Genomic DNA, 23480 nt, shown 5'->3' with positions numbered 1-23480 from the left:
GACTGCAGATGCATCCATGAAGGACATCGGATCTGGTAGAATGGGCCTTAGGTTTGGTGGGTAAGGATTGCTTTGATTTAGAGTATACAAATGTTATACAGTCAGTAAGCCATTTAGATAGTGTACGTTTAGTAATTGCCATGCCCTTTTTATTGTCTGCAAATGCGACGAAGAGCTGATCCGTTTTCCTGTAAGCTTTGGTCCTATCTAAATAAAATCTTAATTGCCTGTGAACATCCAACTTGTGCAACATATACTCCAGTTTGTTAGTATGTTTTTTGAAAAAGGTAGGGAGTTCTATAGACTGGTTAATATTCGTAACTGAGCATACTTTTGGAAGGAAAGATTGATTTGTACGCAGAGACCCTGTCTGGATGGAATATCAAGTAAGGTGGTCTGACCGATAATGCCTGCAGCTCTGAGACTCTACGAGCGGAGGTCACGGCGACGAGAAACAGCGTTTTCCACGATAAGAACTTTAAGAGACATGACTAAGCAGGTTCAAAAGGTGGCAACATGAGTTGCGACAGCAGCAAATTCAGGCTCCATGGAAAGAAAGGTTTTCTGACAGGCGGTCTAAGATGGAAGGTTCCTTTCATAAAGGCCTTACAAAGTCTGTGAGACATAATGGGAGAACCTTCCTCACCAATATGGAAGTTTGATATGGCCGCCAACTGTACTCTTAGCGTGGAAGTAGAAGCTCCTTCATGAAAAAAGGATGGATAAGAATTCTAAAATTTTATGTAGAGGAGCTTCCAAGGGGTCTAAGTTTTGACTAGATGCCCAATATACAAAGCGTTTCCACTTACTCGTATAGAGTTTAGTAGTGGAAGCTTTATGAGAAGCAACCAGGATGTGTTGAACTGCCGGAGGGAGAAGATGAGACCTGGCTAGGCAGGGAAGCGGAGCAGCCAAGCTGCTAGTTTGAGGGACTGTAGAGACGGGTGAGGAACTCCCGACGAATGTGTCAGTAGATCTGGTACTGGGTCCAGAATCCATGGTTCCTCTATTTGATGGGCTCGAAGAAAGGGGAACCATAGTTGACGAGGCCAGAATGGGGCTATGAGTATGATAGTCCTTTCCAGGTTCCTGGCTTTCTGTAGAAATCTGGGAATCAATGGAGTCGGTGGGAATGCAAATAGGAGACCCGGGGGCCAATCGTGTATCAGTGCGTCCCTAGGGACATCCCCCGGAGGGGATAGAAGGGCAAAGTAGCTTCTGCATTTTGCATTCAATGGGGAAGCAAACAGATCGCAGCAAGGCTGGCCCCATTTGCGGAAGATCTTTTCCGCCATCTGTGAATTGAGGGACCACTCGTGAGGTAACAGGATGGCTCTGCTCAACCTGTCCGCAATGACGTTGGATGACCCCGGGATATGCGTTGCTATCAGAAAGCGACCAGTGGGCTCTGCCCATTGCCAAATTCTCATGGCCTCTCTGCATAACGGGTAAGACCTGGTTCCCCCTTGTTTGTTTATGTACCAGACTACAGACATGTCCGTCTGTACTGCTACTGTTCCTAGAGGTAAGAGGGCTTGGAAGTGTTGCAACGCCAGGAACACCGCCCTCCACTCCAGAACGTTTATATGTAGAGTGTACTCCGTGCTGGACCATTCTCCTTGGACTGTTCTTCCCTGAAAGAGGCCCCCCCACCCTATCAGGGAAGCGTCCGTGGTTATTGTGGCTGTTGGACTGGGTAGAACGAACGGACGACCCACAGTGAGGTACTGATCGCACACCCACCATGAGAGGTCCCGTCTGCAAGATTCTGTTATCCTGATCTCGTGCGCTAGGGGTAGGTGTTGGAACGACCACTGCGCGAAGAGCAGCCATTGTAGAATCCTCATGTGTAACCTTCCAATAGGGACTGCAATTAGTGCGGCTGCCATCAGTCCCAACACTTTTAACACCAGTTTGGCTGGGGCTTTCTTGCTGACCAGAAGAAAAAGGACCTGCTGTTTGAGTGCTGAAGCTCTTATTGGGGGGAGTTTCAGTAGTGTCGATCGTGTATTTAGGTCTGCTCCGATGAAGGAAATACACTGTGAGGGCGATGATATCCCTAAGTGGGAACAAAGGCCGATTGTGTAGTCTCTGGCTTGCAATAGGCGACGCTTGGTGGTGGCGGTGAGGAGCCAGTCGTCCAGACAGGGAAACACCTGGAATCCTTGTAGTCTCAAGTGAGCCGCAACTACTGCCATGCATTTGGTGAATACCCTGGGGGCTGAGGCGAGTCCAAAGGGCAGAGCTCGAAACTGAAAGTGACTGGCTCCCAGCCGGAAGCGCAGGTGATCTCTGGATGGTCTGGCCATTTTGATGTGGTAGTACGCATCTTTGAGATCTATAGGAGCACATCCAATCGTCCTTCTGTAAGAATGGAAGGATCGATTGAAGCGTGACCATCCGGAACTTTTCCTTCTTCATGAAGTTGTTGAGATGGCTGAGATCTAAGATCGGTCTCCAGTCCCCTGTCTTTTTTGGAACTAAAAAGAACCTTGAGTAAGTTCCGAATTCTCTTTGGTCCGCCGGGACTGGTTGGATGACTCTGTTTTCGAGCAGCTTTGAAATTTCTACAGCTGCTAGCTTTCGCAGACGGGGTGGCATGTCTGGAAACTTTCTTTGTAGAGGTGGTGTTGAAATGAAGGGGATTTTGTACCCTCTGGTTATAATGCTTTTTACCCAAGAATCTGAAGTAATGCTTAGCCAGGCCAGTGGGTATAAAGCTAAGCGACCCCCGACTGCCTCCAGAGCAGGACAGCCGGGCCTCCCTTCAGGAGTGCTGGAAAGGCTTCCCAGGGACGGAATCCCTGTCGCCTTGGTTATGCGGACCCCCTCTGCCACCGGGGCGGCGTCTTCCATTTCTACCCCCTCCTCTGCCTCTGGAGGGAGTATCACTCTGTGTGGTCTGGAAAGATCCCTGATTCTTACGGAACCACATTTTTCCGCCTCGTTGCCCTTTGGGGTACGGTCTAGTAGGAGCGGAAAAACGGACCCCGACAGCAGACAGGGTCTTTCCCTCTTGCTCGCACCGAGTGAGAGTCTCCTTAACCTTGGGCCCGAAAAGTGTGGCACCATCAAAAGGGGCATTGGCAAAGGAAGACTTGAAGGCTTCCGCAAAGGAGCACAGCCACATCCATGATTGTCTTCGAAGAGCAATCGCTGAAGCTGCAGCTCTACTCGATCCCTCGGCTGCATACGAGATGAGTCTCATGGATGAGTTTACTATGGAGGTGAGGGTGTTAAGTTGTGCTGTTATCTTTTCTGAAACAGCAGTATCTGTGTTACCCTGGAGGGTATCTGTCAGCTCCTTGATGAGATCCCTCTGCAAACGTGTGAAATGGGTCAGGTAGTTTAGCGAACGCATGGAAAAAGTCACTGAACTAAAAATGCACTTCCCATATTTGTCCATAGTCCTAGAATCCTTATTAGGAGGATGAACAGATGAGGAAGACTCAGACATCTCCTTTTTCGTGGCTGCCGCCGCCACCATCATAGCGTCGACAGGGACTCCCTTGGTGAGATAAGATTTATCTTGGGGGGCAGTGATGAACTTGTCTGGTTTCCTAGGGACTGGTTCTACTGTGTCAGGTGTCTCCCACGCCCTTCGAGCAATCAAATCCATTAATTCATCGAAGGGCGGAGTCACCCAGGAGGTAGACTGTTGAGCCCCAAAAGCCTTCAGCAGCACCGACTCGTCCTCAGTGGGGGCTAGGGACTGCCAATCACCCCTCTCTTTCAAGATCTCCAAGATGTCTGCAAATGACGCATCCTCCGAGGGTGATTTGGGGGACCCCTCTGCCTCATCCAAGTCGGTGTCAGACGTTAGAGATTCCGGTGGGGAATCTATGTGCCTCCTCTTGCACAACCGTTTCCTTGGGACCTCACCAGAGGGGGCTTCTGGTGAGGCCTCCAATGAACAGGGGGAACCTTCTGGGGGTGGCTGAGGCAATTGGGCTCTACGCTTGGGATGGATCGTGGGAGCAGAAACAGAAAGTGGCCTTTTGGGGAAGGAGAAGATTCCCCTGATGATGTGGTTGTCTGCAGACAATACCTTCCTCATAAGGTCAAAGGCCCCCGAACCCCTGGCCGAGGGCTCCCCCGGTTCCGAAGAACACGGAAGCATCCCAGAACCAGGTGCCGTGGGCTCCAACCCCGAGGACGGAACCGAGCCAGTCTGTGCCGAGGCCCCGAGAGGGAGAGTCAGTACCGACAGGTCTGTACGACTCTCGGTCCCGGAACCGAGCAAAGACAGTCGGCTCCGCGACTCCCCTAACAGTTCCGAAGGAGTCGAAGTCAATGGTGTCGATCGTGCAATGGACGGTTTCGGCACCGAGGGCTCCACTATCATCAGGTCATCTTCTCCCAGCTCCGAGATCTGGATGGGTCTCGAAGGAGGACCCGTTGAAGATATGGGGAGGCCTTCTAGTTTCGACACCAACTGGGAGGAAACTGCAATTAACTTGGAAAGGGCCGTGTTTTCCATAAGTTTCTGCACGACACGATCCACATCTGTCTCAGACAAGGGTCTGGAAGAACGGGTTGAAGGAGCCGAAGATGGCACCGACCAAAGAATGGACGGTGGTGGCAGTTCCGACACCGGTTCCAAGATCTGGGGCTCAGGAAAAGATAAATGTTCGATGCTCGGCCCCGAATTCTGTGGAACCGGCGAACGAACCCGAGAAGATGAACTCGGAGCCGATGACATAGGCTCTGACATCTTCGACCCCTTCGAGGATTTAGAAGCCTGATCCGACTTGTCCAAAGCCTCTTTGAAAGGCAGGCTTCAGTAATCCTCTGTCTATGAGCTTCCTGCGTCTATCTGTCATGACCCTCCCACTAAAGGAATGGCAAATAGAGCAATCCTCTTGGAGATGGAGAGGGCCAAGTCAGTAGACGCAGGAAGCATGATTGTCAGTAATGGACATTTTCTGCCCACACTGACATCTTTTAAAGCCAGATTTAGCTTTTTCTGACATAGTACTATATAACAACAATAACTATGAGTATAGAAACAAATATTAATCCTATAAGAATATATATATGTGGAAAGGGCTATATAAAGAAGACACTCACAGAAAAACCACACCCAAAGAAAAAGGGGTTAGGCCACAAAGGGTGCCTGAAGAAAAACAAGGGTGTATAGATAGATATATATATATATATATATATATATATATATATATATATATAAAATACACAAACAGCACTTCTATAATAATCTAATAATTATAAGGTAATATCAGAACAAAAATCAGTATCTTATCTGAAAATAGTAAGTAAAACTCAATTCTCTATCTGGTCCGAGCTCTCCTCGATCCGATCTGTTGCAGTGGCAAACTAGATCTGAGTAATGGCAGGGAGGATTATGGGATATGGGCTGGTCTCGAGCTTCTCTGAGATTCAGAGCTTTGCAATTCGGCCGACTCGGAGCCGAGGATCGGCTCCGAACCCGTGTGTAAGAACAAATGGCGAGATTGAACACTCTTACATTGGTCATTAAGGCCGGGGGGAATAAAGCCCAAGGTGAATTTTCCAATATTTTTCTTTGTGGTACAAAATGCTATGTTAGCCTTGTTGATTGCTCCTGTCGCCAGTTATTTTGTTTGTGATCATGAACATAAATTTTGCATTTCGATGTTTTAGTGTGTGTCTGTACAGAGCATTAGTCTCCTTTCTGTTTCTGATGTCGCTTTTCTGTTCACCCATCCTAACCCTGAGTGATCTTGATGTTTGCCCGACATAAAATGCTGAGCATTGACACGTTGCCAAATATATGATCCAACTACTACTGCAATTCCCAAAAACTCTAAGATCGTAGACTCTACTTGTATTAGCACTGGTGAACTGTTTTAATTTACTTACTTGATTGCAGGATACACAGTGGCCACATGGAAAAGTTCCCAAAAGTTCATCTCCAGACATTGTCAACTGTTTGTAAATGGCGCCCCCACTTTCCTTATGCTTATAGTGTGAGAACAAGGCTCCTAAGATTTTGCCCCGTCTGTAGGAAAATTGACATTTAGGGCCCAAAAGATTTCTTAATTGGTTGTTTGCTAATAGTATATTCCAGTTAGAATCAAGAATGTTTCTAATTACATTATGATTTCTGCCAAATGTAGTGACAAACCTTAATGGCGACTCTTCATCTGACAGTTGACGTTTTTTATACTCTAATAGCATATTTCTAGCCTGGATGTCAGACCATATACTGGCTGATATTATGTCAGATCTGGTTTTGAAGATCCTGTTTAGCAACCTCAAAATCTGCATAGATGAACTAATACGTTTGATCCTCAGAAACTGAGATTTCAGTATGTTACGGATGGTGTGGCGTGGATGCATACTAGATGTATGGAGCAGGGTATTATATCGTGGATATTTCCTGTAGGTTTTGGTGCTCAAAGTGTGGTCATTGTTCCTATAAACCGTAACATCCAGAAAATCAATAGTATTGGAATCGTATGTAATTGTAAATACTATTACCCAAATGTTACTATTCAGATATCCCACAAACTCCTGCAAATATGTAGAGTCTGCATGCCACACCATTCAACAATCATCGAGGTATCTTCGCCAGATATCAATTTCAACCATGTATATATTGTGAAGTGGGTTGTATTATCAAGCATTCTTCCAGGTATGCCATAAATAAATCTGCATATATGGGGGCAAAAGAGGCCCCCATAGCAGTACCTTGAAGTTGCCAATAACACTCCCCTTGAAAGTAGAAAACATTCTTGTTGAGCACATGTTCGGCCATGCATATAAGCTAAGTGCTAACTCCTGATGAATATAAATTAAGAGTGTTCTAACCAGTATTGTAGCGCCTGTAGACCTGCTCAGTGGGGTATGCTGGTATACAACGACTTAACATCCAAAGTACACATAAGCCAATGTGGTTCAAGTTGTGTATCCTGTATTATTTGAAGGCACTGTGGTATCCTGTAGCCTGGCCCTGACCACTGTAAGTAATGGTTTGAGATGTGTCAGGAACATGGATAAAGGTTCTGTATGAGAGCCTATTCCTGACACAATTGGTCTGCCAGGTGGTTTTGAAATGGATTTGTGTATTTTGGGAAGCAGATACAGAATTTGTTTATGGGGGTCCATCACCGTTAGGTGTTTGGCTGTATTTGGAGTAATGATGCCTTCTTCCTCCGCCAAATTCAAAAATGTATCTATTTCTTTTTTGAAGTTAGGAGTAGGATCAATAGACATGTGCATACAACATTAAGTATCTGATAACAGTTCCAAACCCTCATTTAAATAGTAGCTCATGTTCAAAACCACAACCACCCCCCTCCTTTATCTGCTGGTAATATAGCAATATTGTGATTATTTCTCAGTTCTTCTAAAGCCATTTTTTTCCGATGTGGAAATATTCTAACCCATGATTTGTGATTCAAAGTGTGGAAAATGTAAATCCCTGAGCACTGATTGTTGGAAAATAGAGACGTGTTTGTTCATAGGGGGATGGAATTGAGATTTGCGGAATCTGAAGTCATTAGATCTTTGAGAGGTTTGTGAAGTTTGATCTGAAAAGAATAGCTTAAGATTACGGCAAAAACTCATAACATCAGACACAATGTTATATTCATTACAAAAAAAGCTTGGTACAAATCCAAGACCTTTACTGAGTAACTTTTCTTGTTCATTAGTCAATATTACATCTGACAAATTTAACACATTTTTGTATTCATGGTCAATTATCTCAGTAGTGTTTCTATCAATCCCTCTACAGAATCTATTCTGCTTCCCATGTTTATGTTTGCTGCCACCCCGCAGCCTTTTTCCACTTCTAAAGGGTGTGCTGAGTTGGACCTTTTACGCATAGGTGACTCCTGGGGCTGGGCACTTTCACTGTCTGTGTAGGAGGATTCCTCCCCCGATGTACTTGCCAAAATCTTGTCATTAGTTTTGAGGATGGACCTGGGTCTCTTCCTAGTTCTGCCCCTTGTTGCCCCCTAACTAGTATCCATAAATCTGACAGATCTATGTGATTCAAAAGGGCGCCCCTTTGGTAATCTGTAATATCCCTGTTAAACTTTTTAATTTTCCTTTCTTTTGTTTGTTTCGCAAAGTTAGCCAGTTCCTTGGACAGCCTGTTAACTGAGCCTTCATATGTAGAAAGTGATTCATATATTTTACATTCCTCACAGATTGATTTTACCTCTGATAAGTTTATATCAATCATTCTTTCATAGTATGAGGAGAGAATTTTGACAAACATCATAGATGCTTGTTGTAAAGCCATATTCCATTCTGTGGTTTAATTATATTGAGAAACCAGTCTTAGGGTTGGACCATACCACATTTTCATTGGCTGGTGGTACCTATAAATTTTTTTATGAGACCTTGGGGATGATTAATGTTTTTTCACTGATGAAGGCTGCAAAGCCGAAACCGGTTTGAACTGACATTTATATATTTTGCGGCATTATATGCCTTACTAACATTTTCCTTGAATAAAAGATTTACAAGCGGAACACCTGTGAAACCTGACCAAATTAGGGTCTGACTGAACTGGAGTTTGTAACCTCTTTGAATTGGTATCGCCTGATCCCTGATAACAAGGGTCCAATTCTTGAGAAAGAGGGCAGCTGTCAAAACCTGGGAGGAAGGTTGGGGATGGGGGGTTGAAGGGAGCGTCATGACTGCTCCCTGCTGGGTCCCTGGAGGTGGGATCTCAAAGGCCTATTGGAATCTACTTGTCACTGTCTCAGATGCTGGTGGCTGCCTTTGGCACCTTTCCCTTAGAGATCTCCTATGTTTAGGTTTAGATTGGGAGGCCAGAAAGGACCAGTGTTTGGTAGGGTAACTCGGCTGAAACAAGCAGGTTGGACATGAAGAAAGTCTTTGACCGTTTGCATGGACCTGGCCTTATCTTCCATTTTCTTAAGCACAGTCTTAGCCTTGGGGCCAGAAAGAAACTCTTTGTTTAAAGGAGCACCCAGGAGATTGGACTTGACATGTTGAGGGAGGGACTGCTCCCTCAGCCAGGCATGACTGATCCTGTGTGTGCTGGAAGGTTCCAGAGCATCACAGCCACAGTGCAAGGAGTGCTTAGATACAGGAGAGCAAAAATTCCATAAGAACAGTAGCTCCTTTGAGAGGGCTTTATTTTCAATCTCCATAAATTTTTGTTTCATCTGGTCTAAAATGGTTTCCCAATACTTCATCATATGAAACTGGCAGTTCAAAGCCCTCATGACAAGGGTAACAGAGGTGTACATTTTCTTTCCAAACCTGTTTAAGCCTCTGCTTTCTTTGTCAGTGGGTAAAGAGTTTTGAAAGTACTAGTTTTTGCTCCCTTAGGGCCCTGAATCACCACTTCAGGATCTGCTACAGGGTTCTTAAAAAAAGGTGTTTGTGGGAATCTAGGACTCTGTAGAATTTGTCAGGTTTCAGGGGGGGGGGGGGATTGGTTGCAATGACGAATTCAGCAAGACATCATTCACCACCTCTAAGACTGGAGGAATTGGAAGGGGTTTATACTCTGATTAAGAAGTTCCCTAAGCCTCTTCTTGGATTGTGGATAGTCCTGAGCTTCCCATCTAAAGTGTTCTCTCAGGGTATTGTAAGGTATATAAGGCCTTCCCAAAAGAAATGCCATCGGGGAGGGGGAGGCTAAGGCAAGGTTCTCCTAAGAATTAGAATTTCCATAGGAAGCAATAGATAAATCCTCCTCAAATGTGGGTACATCACTATCATTCTCAGATTCAAAAGAATCAGAAACCTCCACCGGGGGGGGGGGGGGGTTCCCCTCTATTTTACCAAGAGAAGATTCAGGGAGATGGAGGCATCTGGATCGGACCAAGATCAAATCTTCAGCCAACCTAACTAGGTCTTGTAGACCTGGGCTGGGGCAAGGTGGATGCAACCTTTTATGCAAGTCCTTTGGCTAAGGTCTAAGGGTGCCATCCACACAAGGGCCAGGATGCAGATGGACAGCCAAATCCCAAGGATGGTGAGCCAAGGCAATCACCTAATGATGAGAAACTCCACTGTCAGTCAGTTTTAAAGGAGTTGTTGGGAGCTGGAAAAGTACAGTTGTGGACACTTACCATAAATGTAGATGTTCGAGTGCATTCACTGTTGCAGTCATGACATTTAGGTAATCTGCTGGCAGGTTGCCCTCAGTCGGCCTGATTAACAACGTCTTGGGTCCTGCGCCGGTTGCTGTCCCTTCTTCCATGACAGCAGGTCGTCAGGGGTATAAAACATGCATCCAACGTCATTACATTAGTTTTTCTTGCCCCAGATGTCAGGTGCCCCCCTAATGGGGAGCAAACAAAATTAAAAACACAAATATACCTCCAACCAAAAGCAAATGCACCAAAAAAGCTTTTAAGCATAGTAAAAGAAAGTAGAGGTATAGCCAGAAAAAGTTAGGGGGCTGGAGGGAGGGTAACCAGGACTGCAACAGTGATTACACTCGAACATCTACATTTATGGTAAGTGTACACAACTGTACTATGTTCTTCATGTTTCACTGTTGCAGTCATTACATTTGGGTAGATTCCCAAAGCTATGGTTGGGAGGAGGAGTTTATACAGCATTAGAACCAGTTATAAGGCCCTGCAAGACAACAGTGGCAAAGCCAGCTCTGGATTTAGAGAAAATTGGTACATGACAATGCTTGGTGAAAGTATGTACAGAACTCCAGGTAGCAGCTTCTAGGATATCCCTGGTAGGAACACCTATGAGAAAGGCTGCAGAAGTAGATGCAGCCCTGGTGGAGTGAAATCTGATCCCCTGGGGGATAGTTTTTCCATGGTACTTATAGCAGAAATGAATGCAATGGCTTATCCATTTAGAAATGGTTTGTTTTGAAATAGCCTTCCCCTCTGCCCCTGCAGCAAATGCTACCAGCAATTGTTCAGATTTTCTTCGAGATTTAGTCCTGTCCACGTAGAATCTAAGTTGTCTGTGCACATCCAAGGAATGCAGAATCCGTTCCCCTTTGTTCTGTGGATTGGGAAAGAAGGTTAGCAAATGAATGAACTGATTAAGAGCCACACTGGAAATCACCTTGGGCATGAAGGATGGATTGGTCCTCAGAGATACCCTGTCCGCATGAAAGATGATGAAAGGCTCCACTGCCATAAGGGCCTGTAATTCAGATATCCTTCTAGCAGAAGTGATTGCTGAAAGGAAGGCCGTTTTCCAAGAAGGAAATTTTAAGTCTGCAGTAGCAGCTGGCTCGAAAGGAGGCAGAGTGAGCGCAGAGTGAGCTTCTCCAAAACAAAGTTAAGGTCCCAGGCAGGGGTAGGAGCTCTCCTGGGTGGTCTCAAGTTCTTTGTCCCTCTGAGATACTGTTTGAGCAGGGGATGAGAGAAGAGGGGTGGTTTCTGTGTTACAGTGAGCTGAAATAGTTGAAGCGTGGATTTTAATAGAGGAAAAGGACGCCCTTGTGAAGCATCTCAGTTAAGTATTGCAAAATCTGAGGTAAATTGGGCGCTGCTGTGCTCATCCCTAAAGATTGGTTCCAGGCACAGAATCTTTTCCATTTGACAAAAAGATTTTCTAGTACTAGGCCTTCTCGCCTCCAAGATGACATCCATCCATCACAGGTTTGCTGAGGGATGATAAGGGTGAATTTAAGTGATTAGCCAGGCTGCAAGGTTCAATGTTGGAAGCTGAGGGTGCAGAATTTGGTTCTCCTGCTGAGACAGCAAGGAAGGGGTCTGAGGCAGGTGCCATGGAGATATTTGTGACACACTTTGCAGGAGTGGGTAACCAGTGTTGGCGTGGCCAGTCTGGAGCAATCAAAATCATTCAGTAAGGAGCACGAAAAAGTTTCCCCAACGGGGTACTTCGCTTTAAGTTGAAGACTTCGGTTCTGAAACTCGAAAATGAAAATTTCAGGAGTCGGCCAACCGGCACTTGCAAACTGCTTCTGCTTCGGGCACCGCACAACAAGAAAGACTGATGTAATGGCACTGGATGCATGTTTTATACCTCTGACGACTTGACATCATGGAAGAAGGGATAGCAACCGACGCAGGATCCAAGACTTTGTTAATCAGGTCGACTGAGGGCAACCTGCCAGCAGATTACTCAAATATAATAACTGCAACAGTGAAAACACAAAGAACATCTGAGAAGCTGCCCCAAACCTAACAAACGAGCTAAGTCCTTCAGCTTGAAGGTCACTAGTTTTGATTGTCTGGCGGATGGCAAAGAAGAGTCATCTGAAATCTTAAGTTTGGGCATCTTTCCTTTTTGCACCCGGGGAGATCAACGTCAGCTGAACCAGCGGACGGCATAGTATGTGAATGCCTTAACAACTCACTAAAATGTTTAGCTAAAATCTCAGCCCAACACTTGACTGTTTTACTATTAAAGTAAGCACAGAACAGACCATTAGTAATGTTGTGTTCTAAGCCCAAACACATTGGTATAATGGTTAAGGGGTTTACTTCACAGTCACAAGGTACAGGGCTTGATTCTCACCTTTGTAAGGAAAACTGGCTAGGCTTAAAATGGCCCACAAGAGCAGCTAGCTTAGTATTTGCATATGTACCTAATGAAAGTCCTGATATGGGACCTGCCTGCCACAGCAGAAACAGTTTAACTTTCTCGGACATTATTCAAGAAACATTTGAGAAGTTCCCAACAGTATATTTACCTATAATCAACTTCTCCCTGGTGCTGACTGATCAACATACTGACTAGCACGCTGTTTCAGGCTCTGATGGCAAGAAAGAACTGAGTTTATGGCACCAGCTGACTACCTTTATAGCCAGATGTTGTGAAGTCAATCAGGGCATCTGCTGGTTTCAGGAGGAGGAGGAAATTCTCTGGTAGTCGGGCCAGCCAAAGGCTTCCAAGGCAGAAAATCCCATAAGTTAGGACTGCAAGAATGAAACACAAAGAACATCAGCAGTTCCAAAGCCACCGGTATGAAAATTGGTACCAGGGAAGAAGCCAAAAGTGTTGAGGGGGGGGGGGCAAACCAATCCATTCTGATATCAGAGAGGGTTGGGATGATGCCCAGCTCCATCCGAGCCTTAAGACAGGCCTTCAACATTGGTTCCCAATCTGCTTCTACAGTACTACAAACAGACCTGAAGGATGTTACTGATGCTGAAAATGGAGGTCTAGAAGACAGGAAATGGGACAACTCCCTCTCAAAAGGATGCCTGTTCAAGTTAACTACAAAGTTTTCCCTGACTGCTATAGTTTCAAGTTGAGGAAACTTAGCTCCTGGTACCGTGGTCAGGGATGACTCTGTCTTAGAAACCTGGGACTGGAAGAAGTGGTCTGCTTTTCATTCCTATGCTTCTTATTCTTTCTGTCCCTACCCTTTACCACATTCTTGTTTCGCTGACTGGACAAGTGAAAGATAGTAATTACTTTGGTCCTCTTGTTTGCGAATGAATGTGGGTCAAAAGCCACACACGTAAGGCAGTTTACGTATAAATGCTCAAGCCAAACAGATGTACATTTCCTGCTCATCTTGTGGGAGAAAGCATTTAGAACACCTTTGAAAGTTTTTTTTCTCTCATAACTTCTTGATAATGCCATTCAAAATACCAGCAAACACCACTAAACAGCAAACAATAAGAATAATGAAATGGAGTACTGACAGCTCCCTACAAATCACCCTCTCGTGTATGTTTTTTTTTTTTTTTTCAACAAGTAGCCAGCAAAAAGGAATAGTTGTGTAAAATTTTACCATAACTATAGATGTCCTTTTCATACATGTTACAGTATTTTTAGTGAGGGATTCTCCACCTCAGGCAACCCGAATGTCGGCTCTTATACAAAAGCTTAAGCCTGGCTGCTGTAGGTGTATGGGATGTCACACACAGGGCCATAAACCAGGGACCTTAACTGTGATGCCTGCATGCACAGACCTCAAAACTTAAATGCCCAGTCGGACAGTCCAGTAGAGAGAGCCAAATGATGTCAACAAGAGGTCCAAAGTGCCATTTGCTGGCTAGTCTGACTGCAGTTTAGTAGGTGCCCCAGGGTGCCCTTTAGACAGGTCAACAGGAAAAAGGGGAATATAGATGGGGGGAAGGAATACTGCAACATGGAAGAGAAGGACATCTATGGTTATGGTAAGACTTTACACAACTAGTCTATGTCCTTCTATTTCTATGTTGCAATATTCTTAGTGTGGGAGAGTGCAACAGCTTAGTTAGAAGGAAGGGTGGAGATAGAGGTAGCTGATTCCAGAAAGTCTTGCAGGATTTTCCTAGTAAACCCTGCCCTGGCACTGGAGACGTGGCCCAATTTGCAGGGTCTGGTGAAAGTGCGTATGGTGGACCAGGTGGCTGCTTCTAGAATGGAAGCTGTGTCCAGGCCTTTGAGGAAGGCTTTGAAGGATGCCATGGCCCTGGTAGAATGAGGTCTTATTTCCTGGAGTAGGTCCTTGCCATGGGGGAGTAGCAGAAGCAGATAGTTTTTCTGATCCAGCAGGAAATGACTTGTTTGGAGACTGCCTTGCCCAGGGCTCTGGGGTGGAAGGATACAAAGAGTTGGTTGGATTTTCTGATAGACTTGGTTGTCTATGCACATCTAGGGAATGGAGAATCCTCTCGCTGTCATCAGTGGGAGAGGGGAAGAAGGTGGGCAGGTGAGATTGGTTTAAGGACAGTTCGTTGACCACCTTTGGCATGAAGGAAGGGTTAATGCGCAGGGTCACCCTATCCTTGTGGAAGGTAGTGTAGGGTGAGCAGGCCATGAGAGCTTGTAACTCTGACACCCTTCTAGCAGAGGTAAGGGCCACCAGCAGTACAGTCTTCCATCTGCACATTTGGAGTGTTGCAGCACTGGCTGGTTCGAATGGAGGCAGTGCGAGTTTTTCCAGGATGAAGTTTAGGTCCCAAGGAAGTGGGACGGTTTTCTTGGTGGTCTTATGTGCAAGACCCCTTTCAGGAATAATTTAACATCTAGCCTGGCTAGCAGAGGGGGTTGTAGTGGTAAGCAGGCAGAGACTGCAGATAGGTGGACTTTCACTGTAGAGTATGAAAAGCCAGCCTTGATAAGTTCACACACAAGTAAGGACTAGAGGGGTATCCGCTTGAAAGGGATCCCTGTGCCTATGGAGACACCACTTGGAGAATATTTCCCATTCTGACATGTAGGATCCCTTTGTAGTAGGTTTCCTGGCCTCCCTCAGGATTAAAAGCACATCCGCAGAGTAGTGGTGCTGAAGAGAATTAAAAGTGTATAACCCAGAGTGTCAGACCTAACATCTGTAGGTGAGGGTGAATAACCGATCCTTTCTGTTGTGTGAGTAGGTCCACCTTGTGGGGCAACTTGTGGTGATTGCCCTTGGCTAGTAGTAGGGGGAGCCAGTGCTGCCTTGGCCAATAGGGAGTCACCAGCAAGATTTGGGGTTTGTCCTTCCCGATCTTCAGGAGGACTTTTTGAATGAGAGGGAAGGGTGGAAATGCATACAGAAAACCATCCCTTCCACGGAATGTTGAAGGCATCTACCCTCCAGGTAAGTGGAGAGTGATCCTTGGTGCAGAATTTCTTCAATTGTCTGTTCTGCAGAGAGGCAAAGAAATCTATCTGAAGTGTGCCCCACCGGTGGACAAGGTCTAGAAAAATGTCCCTGCTCAGCATCCACTCGTGCTGTAGAGAAGATGTTCTGCTGAGAACATTCGCTTGTTGGTTGTCCTGAGAAGGAATGTATGTTCCCTGCAGGGGATAAGTTGTTTCTGGAGGCAAGGTTCCAAATTTGGACTGTTATCCGGCAAAGGAGGTAGGACCTGGTCCCTCCTTGTTTGTTGAGGTACCAACAGGACTGTGATATTGTCTGTGAAGATTTGAAAGGGGCCTGGTTGCAGGATTGGGAGAAAGGCTTTCAGGGCCAGAAGGACTGCTGTCATTTCCCTCACACTAATATGTTTCTTTTGCATAGGATGCCAGGTCTCCTGTACCATGAAGCCCTTCATGGTACCCTCCCACATCTGTATGCATGTGCTGGTTAGGGGTGGGGGGGTTGAATTGGAAGGCCAGGGTTCATACATATTTGTTGAATCCACCACCTTAGTTCTGCTTTGAGGCAGGGCAAGAGTGTAATCTGAAACTCTAGAGGGTGTTAGTGTTGGGACCACATATTCTTCAAGTACCACTGCAGTTTTCGCATTCTGGCCAAAGTTAGTATAGGGATGGTGGATGCCATTAGTCGCATGACCCACAGGAATTGTCTTGCAGATATCTGTTGAACCTGCATTAGGTTTTGGAAATGGGTAGAGTGGGAGAGAACTCTGTCCTGAGGGAGGAATGCCCACATCAGGTTTGTTCTGATCCTGCAGTCCAGAAAGATTTTGTCCTGCTGAGGGTTTACGGATGAGGAGGGTGAACCCCAGGTTCTGAAGCAGAGAAATGGTGAACTGCAGATAGTTTTGTCGGGTGTCCTCTCTTTCTGCAAGAATGAGGATTTCATCTAGGTAAGGATAAATTTGGACACCTTTGGTTCTGCAAAAGGCTATAACTGGAGCTAGGCATTTTGTGAATACCCTGGGTGCAGAAGATAATCAAAGAGTAAGACTGTAAATTGAAAGTGTGAACAGGCCCAGTGAAACACAAGTATTTTCTGTGGGAGGGTTTTATGGGGATATGGAGGTAGGCCTCCTTCAGATCAAGTGTGGACATAAAGGCCTGGGCTGGCAATAGTGGAAAAAGGGTTTGCAGGGATAACATTCTGAATGATGGAACTTTTAGGAATAGGTTGAGAAATGAGAGATCCAGTGCTGGCGTCCAAGGGCCATCTTTTTTGGGGATCAGAAATAATCTTGAGTAAAAGCATTTTCCTTCCTGTCAGGGACAGGTTCTATAGTTCCTAGGTTCAGAAGGTCCTGTAGGACCTGAGGAATAAGGTGTAGTTGATTTTTTGGGGGGAATGCCCTTTGTAAAGGGGTTTCTTTCCAAGAGAGGAAATATCCCTCTTGTACTATTGCCAGCACCCAGCGGTGTCTGAGGTGATGGATCTCCAAAGGGGGAGGCAGTGGTAGAGGCGGGCTGACATGGGGAGGTGGGCAAGGCAGTCATGCATAGTTGGAGCCATTTCTGTCATGAAAGGGCTGTCTTGATTAGGCTGTGAGGCTGCTGGTCTGGAGGCAGTCTGCCTCCTGGTTCCTCTCCTATACCTGGAAGAGGATGGGTTAGCAGCTGAGGGTGTCCCTCCTGACAAAGGTAGTCTTAGCATGGTAATTTCTGTGATATTTAGGAATGGGAGACACCAGCAGGTGTTTGTTGTCCTGAAGCTCTTTACTTCTCTCCTGAAGGTTTTTAAAGAGGTCTGCAGAATGTTTACAAACAAGAGGTTGTGATCTAGAGGGGCATGTAGGATTTTTGACTTGAAATCCTCTGGTAGGGGTTGAATGCAGAGCAGAGAGTATCTGTGGAGTACTGATGGAGAAGCTGTGGACCTTGGAGAAGCCTCTGCTGCATCATAACTGCATCTAATAGAATGTCTGGCCACTTGAAAAGCCAGGGACAGTTTTGGTGCTTCCTCTGTCTTGCTAGGGCAGTCAGGTGTGGATGACAGGAGAGTAGAAGCTTGGGATACAAGGTCCAAAGCATATTTTATCATATGGGTCTGGTAGTTGATATCTCTGAAGGCTAGGGTGGAAGAGGTATAAACCTTCGTATCTATCCTGTCCATGTTTTTACCATCTTTGTCAGTAGGCAAAAGAGACTATTAAGAAATTGGTCTTGACTGCTTGTCAGGGGATACAGCAATCACTGCTGGGTCTGACAGGGCTGGTTTTACCAGGAATTTTTGTTCATCTGGTACTTTATAGAAACGGTCAGGCCTCTTAGAGGCAGGAGGGTTGAGAGTCTGGGTTTTTAGATGCTGAAGAGAATGCATCAAGGTAGACAGGAATAACAGGTGGGATTGCTGAAGGAGAGGAAGATTCCATTTGACGTAACTCAAAATATCTCTTGAGTTTCAGTCATTTGGGATGTGTCCCATTTACAGTATTCTTTCATCTTTGTGATGGTCTCTCCAAAGGTGATATACTCTGGTGGAGAGTCCCCTTCTTTATTTTCTTCATCAGGGCAATAATATTCTAGTGGAGGCAATTTGAGATGAATAAGAAATAAATTCATCTGAAGACGAGTAGCAAGCCTCCTGTTCTTCCCCTTCATGAGCAGTGGAAAGAGGAGAGAAGCAGCTGAGACAAGCCTAGGACTGAGAACAGGAACGGTGGAGGGGGCCATGGGCCTAAGGGCCATGAAGGCCTGCATCAAGGAGTTTGTGAAGGATTGCCAGTCTGGAACTCCCTCTGTGGGTTGAGGCAGGTCTTTCATTTTTCTGCTTCCTTTTGAAAGTAGTCGTCATAGGAGAAGGCCTGGACAGGAGTAGGGGCTTCAGGTAATGGCCTCCTGGTCAGTTGACAAGCATTATCTAGTTCCCCCTTGACATCGGTAGGGACCGACGTCTGAGCTATCTCCGTGGACGTGTTGGCAGTTACTTCCAAAGCGGCTTCCTCAAGGGGAGTCGCCAAAGTAGACAATGCTAACGGACGTCCCTCAACTCTTAAACCAGAAGCTGGGGGGGCCATCCGATGGCAGACAGGCAGAAGTACTAGGCCTTGGAACCTTGGCCTTTTTCCGTGGTGGTTCCACCGGGGTGGCTGACTGGTTCCATCCTGAGCTTTTTGAGCCTCTGGTTTTCTAAATACAGATTTAGGGCAGCCAGACAGCTTCAGAGGGTCTTGGGTAAAAGTAATTGACGAATAGGGCAAGAGGTATGGGCGCGTTCCCGGCCTAAGCAGAAAACGCAATGGTTGTGCATACCCTTATGCGGAATCTGGCACCTGCATTTGCATTTACTCTTCTTAGCGGACATTGGCTAATGGTTGGGTACAGCAAACCAAGCTCAAGCAAGAATTGAAATAAAATCCTTAACGGGGTACTTGGCTTTAGAATTCTTCAAAGTAGAGGAGCAAAGCAATCACTGTTACAGTTGACTGCGGCTGAAAAGTTCTGAGGTCTGTGCATGCAGAAGTCACATTTAAGGTCTCTGGTTTATGGCCCTGTGTGTGACGTCCCACACACCTACAGCTGCTAGGCTTAAGCTTTTGTATAGGTGCAGACATTCGTTTCACCTGAGGCGGGAATCCCTCACTAAGAATACTGCATCATAGGAATAGAAGGGCAAAGAAAAAACGCCAGACAGCCACCTTGAAATTGCAAAGATGTGGCACTAAAAGGTTTAGAAAAGTGAGAAAAACCCACATTAAAAGGAAGTGGAAAGGTTAATATAGCATAAATGCACAGGAAACTGTAGGACTACGTCAAAACAGACTTCCTAAAGAGAAAAATAGAGTTAGAGCACTTAGGTCTGACAACAGATAACATCCTTCTGTTATGGCAGGCTATAGAGGCAAACAAAATCTGAAATGGATGTATACAAGTGCTGATGGGAAAGTATGCAGGAGCTCAAGGCACTAAGTACTAGCATATGACTGGATCAGGTCTGATGTGTGCCTCTGTATCCAACAGTCGGCTCAGACGAACTTATGAAATAGGATACACCTATTTATGCAATTATTAAAATAAGCAATACATTCATGCAGTGCATTCAGTACTGTGATCACACTTAGAATTCAGAAAAAAAGGCAACTTTGTTAAGCATATTTTCTGACATTACTTCCCACATGAAAACAAGTTTTTCTTTCTTATAAGCCACCTCTTCATGGGATTCTGTACTGCTTCCATTTGTAAATTTCCAGTTATCTGTCAGTTCTTTCTTTATGTAGGCCTATTACAACCTAAGCTTTCTATACAGATCTTTCTGAAGGCGTACAATGTTTAGCAATCATAACCCAACTTTTGTGTTCAAACTGTAAGACTGTATTTTGTGCAGGACAATCCTTGGGTAGCACCTGATTTCTGCAACCGTACTTAATATGTTTTGTTGTTGTATCTTTCGGCTTTTCCCGGTTAGGGGTCGCCACAGCGGAACTCCGGTCGGCTAATGATTGGCAGTAGATTTTTACGTACAGAGTTGCCAGCCCTAACATACAACCTTCAACGAAGGTACGCCCATTCACGCATGTCTCCACACAGAAGACGCTTTAGCTGAGAATCGAACAGGACAACGTCTTACTGTGAGGCGACAATGCTACCGCAGTGTATTAATATGTTTACCTTTTTTTTTTTTTTTTTTTACTAAAAAGCTCATCAGAAAACCACAGACAACAAATAAGAATGTGAACACACAATAATTTGAAATGAAATGCATGCATTTACATACATATCCCATTCTGGTGGTCCCATTTTAGAACAAGTAAACTACAGTTTTCTACTAGACAGCCAGCTCTCCCTGTGAAGTGACTGGAATTTATTACAAAGGCTATACAAACAAATATTCACAGTTATAATGTACCTGGGCAGCCAGGATTCGTACGCAGGGCTTTTTTGTAGTAAGCCAGTGCTCCTCTGTAATCTTTCTTATTGAACGATATACAAGCTTTACCTGCAAACAAAAGGAAGATTAAAATCTTAAACATTATTCAATAGCAGATACAAGTGAATGTGAATCTACAGGTAACACATTTCTTCTACTCAATTAACAGGCTTCTTACCACTGTCACAGTTAACAAGTGAGAAATATAACAACATAGCAGACATCAAATCTTGGAGACTGTGTCTAAAGTACCCATTTGTCAAATCTCTTTTGTGGAAGCAAGTCACTAAGAAAGGCAGAACATTTTAAGTATTACTCCCGATGATTAATATAATAATAAAATGCTGTCAAAAAGACATCTTATCAAGAATACTTACCAAACACAATGGTTAAATTCTAAAACATTTTCAGGGAAGGCCTTACAAAAGGAAGGAAAAGAAAACAAATTAACACTGAGGAATAATTACAAAGGATAAGTTTCACTTAGCTCCTGAAAACTTTTATGACTACCACTACAGAGGGAAAGAAAATCTACCAAGACTGCACTTTCAGGTCTCTCTCCCATTCTCTCTCTCTCTCTCTCCTCTGGGCATGAAAGCTGGATGCATTTCTTAAGCTTTTAAATCGTTATGCACCATCACCATATTTCTGTAACTGATCTCTCTTATGTGTGCTTTTGTAAATCACTCTCAATTTAATTTTACCCTTCTTCCATGAACTATTACTCTCCATCTTTTCTGCAGGCTACCATGCCCACTACATTGCCCTATATTAATTTCAGCATTAAATTAAAATTATCAAAGTGTCTCCTCAGCCACCCACTACATTATCCAACAAGGCACAAGGAAAGCCTCTTCCTTTCTATTAATATGCACAGTTTATATTAACCTCCCTTCATTTTTCTTTGTGGCTTATACAGTCAATTCAGACAGCTAGCACTTTTAAGTCATATGTTTCATCCACATACCTGCACTTGTCCCATTTTTTCTACCTAATCTTATTCTACTCTTTACCAGCCCATATTTTACTTCAGCTGCATATCACCTCGACAGTCCACTGGAGTAATAAGGGAATGAGGAAACAAACACTTCTTCCAGCCTCCAGTTTTCTTATCTGTAACTATGACATCAGTCTACAGATCATCTCCTTGCTCCATGAAGCCAACCCTCTCACCCTTTTTCACACTCAAACATGCATTTGCAGAGCTCTGAAAGCAAAATGCAAACATTTCAAATAAAATATCCTCCTCTTCTTCATTAAAACTTACTTCCTATCACTGTGCCTTGACGCACCAAATTTTCATCTTGCACATTTTACTTGCTTATGCTATCAATTTGTAATCCTATATATTTTGAAACCAACGGCACACTCCTAGTCATAAATTATGCTAACAGAACAGATTATTAAAAGAATGAATAAGTAATGGAATTTAAGTGCACAGTATCAGACATTCATTCTTTTATCAAACTGCATAATATGAGGTAATCTTTCAAAACAGTTGCCCAATGTAACTCATTACTCCTCAAGTGCATTTTGTCTCATTCTCACTCTCACTGTAACAGCAACCTCTGCTTTAATATTATCAGCACAACTACAGCCTCTTACACTTTTACTCTTGGAGACTGACAAACACTGTAACCATCTTAGCAGTTATGAGCTCAAACTTCTCAACGAAAAGTGAAAAGATCTGAAAAGTTTTAGAAAAAGTGGCGCATGAAAGCAAGGCAGACTGCTGGCAAGATAAACTGAGAATTAACAGAATTTGTAATATTTTGTTAGTAGAAACTTATAAAGCTCTGGGCATGTTTTAAACGGAGGAGAGAAAGCTGTTTACACTTTAACCTGTTCTCCTCTAACTAATGGAGGATGCGCCCGTGGATATTGTACCTGTTGGGGTTGGTGTATGAAAGCACTTCCCCGTCCAAATCACTGGGACTTGTAATGAACCATTGTAGAAGTTTTCTGCAAGAATCTGGAATGATAATGATTTTGGAAAGAGAATAGCAGCTCTGTGATCACAAAACTTGAAAAAGCCACTGTAAGATTCTGAAGTAAAAACAATCAAACTCCACCATCACAATTGAAGAGACCATTAAGCCTAAGACCATGAGGACTAAAGTTGCTGTTGGGGTGTTTTGGAATTAACAAGACTTTTGACATCAGATTGTAACATCTGAATTCTTTACTGACGAAGTGAGAAAATAAAAAGAATGGTATCCAAACGACATCCCGGGAAGGGTGACCTCTGAGTGGGGTTCAGGTTGGATTTATGTAGATTTAAAGATATGCACAGCAAGTTGCAGAGGAGAAGCAGATGATCCCTAGTCTTCTGAAGAGACTATCAAGGGGGCAACCAGGTGCCAGTCTTCTAAATATGGTAAAATCATGTACTCCTGAAGTCGTACGGGAGCTGCTACAACAGCCATGCATTTGATGAACATACCAGGGACTAAGGTGAGACAGTACAGTCACGTACACTTACCATAAATGTAGATGTTCGAGTGTATTCACTGTTGCAGTCATCACATTTGGGTTACCTACTTGCAGTAGCCCTCAGTAGGCCTGATTAACAAAGTCTTGGGTCCTGCATCGGTTGCTGTCTCTTCCTCCATGACATCAGGTCGTCAGGGATATAAAACATGCAGCCGACGCCATTACATCAGTTTTTCTTGCCCCAGATGTCAGGTGCTCCCCTAATGGGAAGCAATTAAATCTATAAATATACAAGGTTATACCTCAAACAAAAAAGAAAATACATCGCCACAGTGGTCAGGAAATCCTTCTACGTGGCTCATCTCATCACAAAAGGATTCTCATACAGAAAAAAAGAGGTCACTGTTCCCCTCTACCATCACTCATTAGATCCATTATACAGTACAACAGTATGTACCTCACAAGACATCTACAACAACTGGAAAGACCACAGAAATACCTCACAAAGAGGATTACAGGCCTCAAACAGATGCCCTATGCAGACAGTCTCAAAAAACTACAGCTTTACTCCATCGCATATCGCCTACTCAGGGGCGATCTCTGCCTAACATACAAAGCTATGTCAAACCCAGAGCTGTTGGACATGCTCCACTTAAAGAAATCC

The 23480-nt window shown here is 44.5% G+C and overlaps 1 protein-coding gene across 1 annotated transcript in view; it reads right to left on the bottom strand.

Moving 5' to 3' along the window:
* The window catches only part of CTR9 (CTR9 homolog, Paf1/RNA polymerase II complex component), a 1518941-nt gene that overhangs the window by 1181142 nt on the left and 314319 nt on the right, over positions 1-23480 (bottom strand). Inside the window, exon 5 of the mRNA XM_044059132.1 lies at positions 20363-20452. Within this exon, the coding sequence (XP_043915067.1) occupies positions 20363-20452 (90 nt within the window). The remainder of the gene's footprint in view (positions 1-20362; positions 20453-23480) is intronic.

Source organism: Protopterus annectens, chromosome 17.part0 (genome assembly GCF_019279795.1).
Source record: "Protopterus annectens isolate FY-2018-M chromosome 17.part0, PAN1.0, whole genome shotgun sequence".
Classification (NCBI taxonomy): domain Eukaryota; kingdom Metazoa; phylum Chordata; order Ceratodontiformes; family Protopteridae; genus Protopterus; species Protopterus annectens.
The sequence above is the reverse complement of the archived record's forward strand: the minus strand, read 5'-3'. Positions and strand labels throughout refer to the sequence as shown.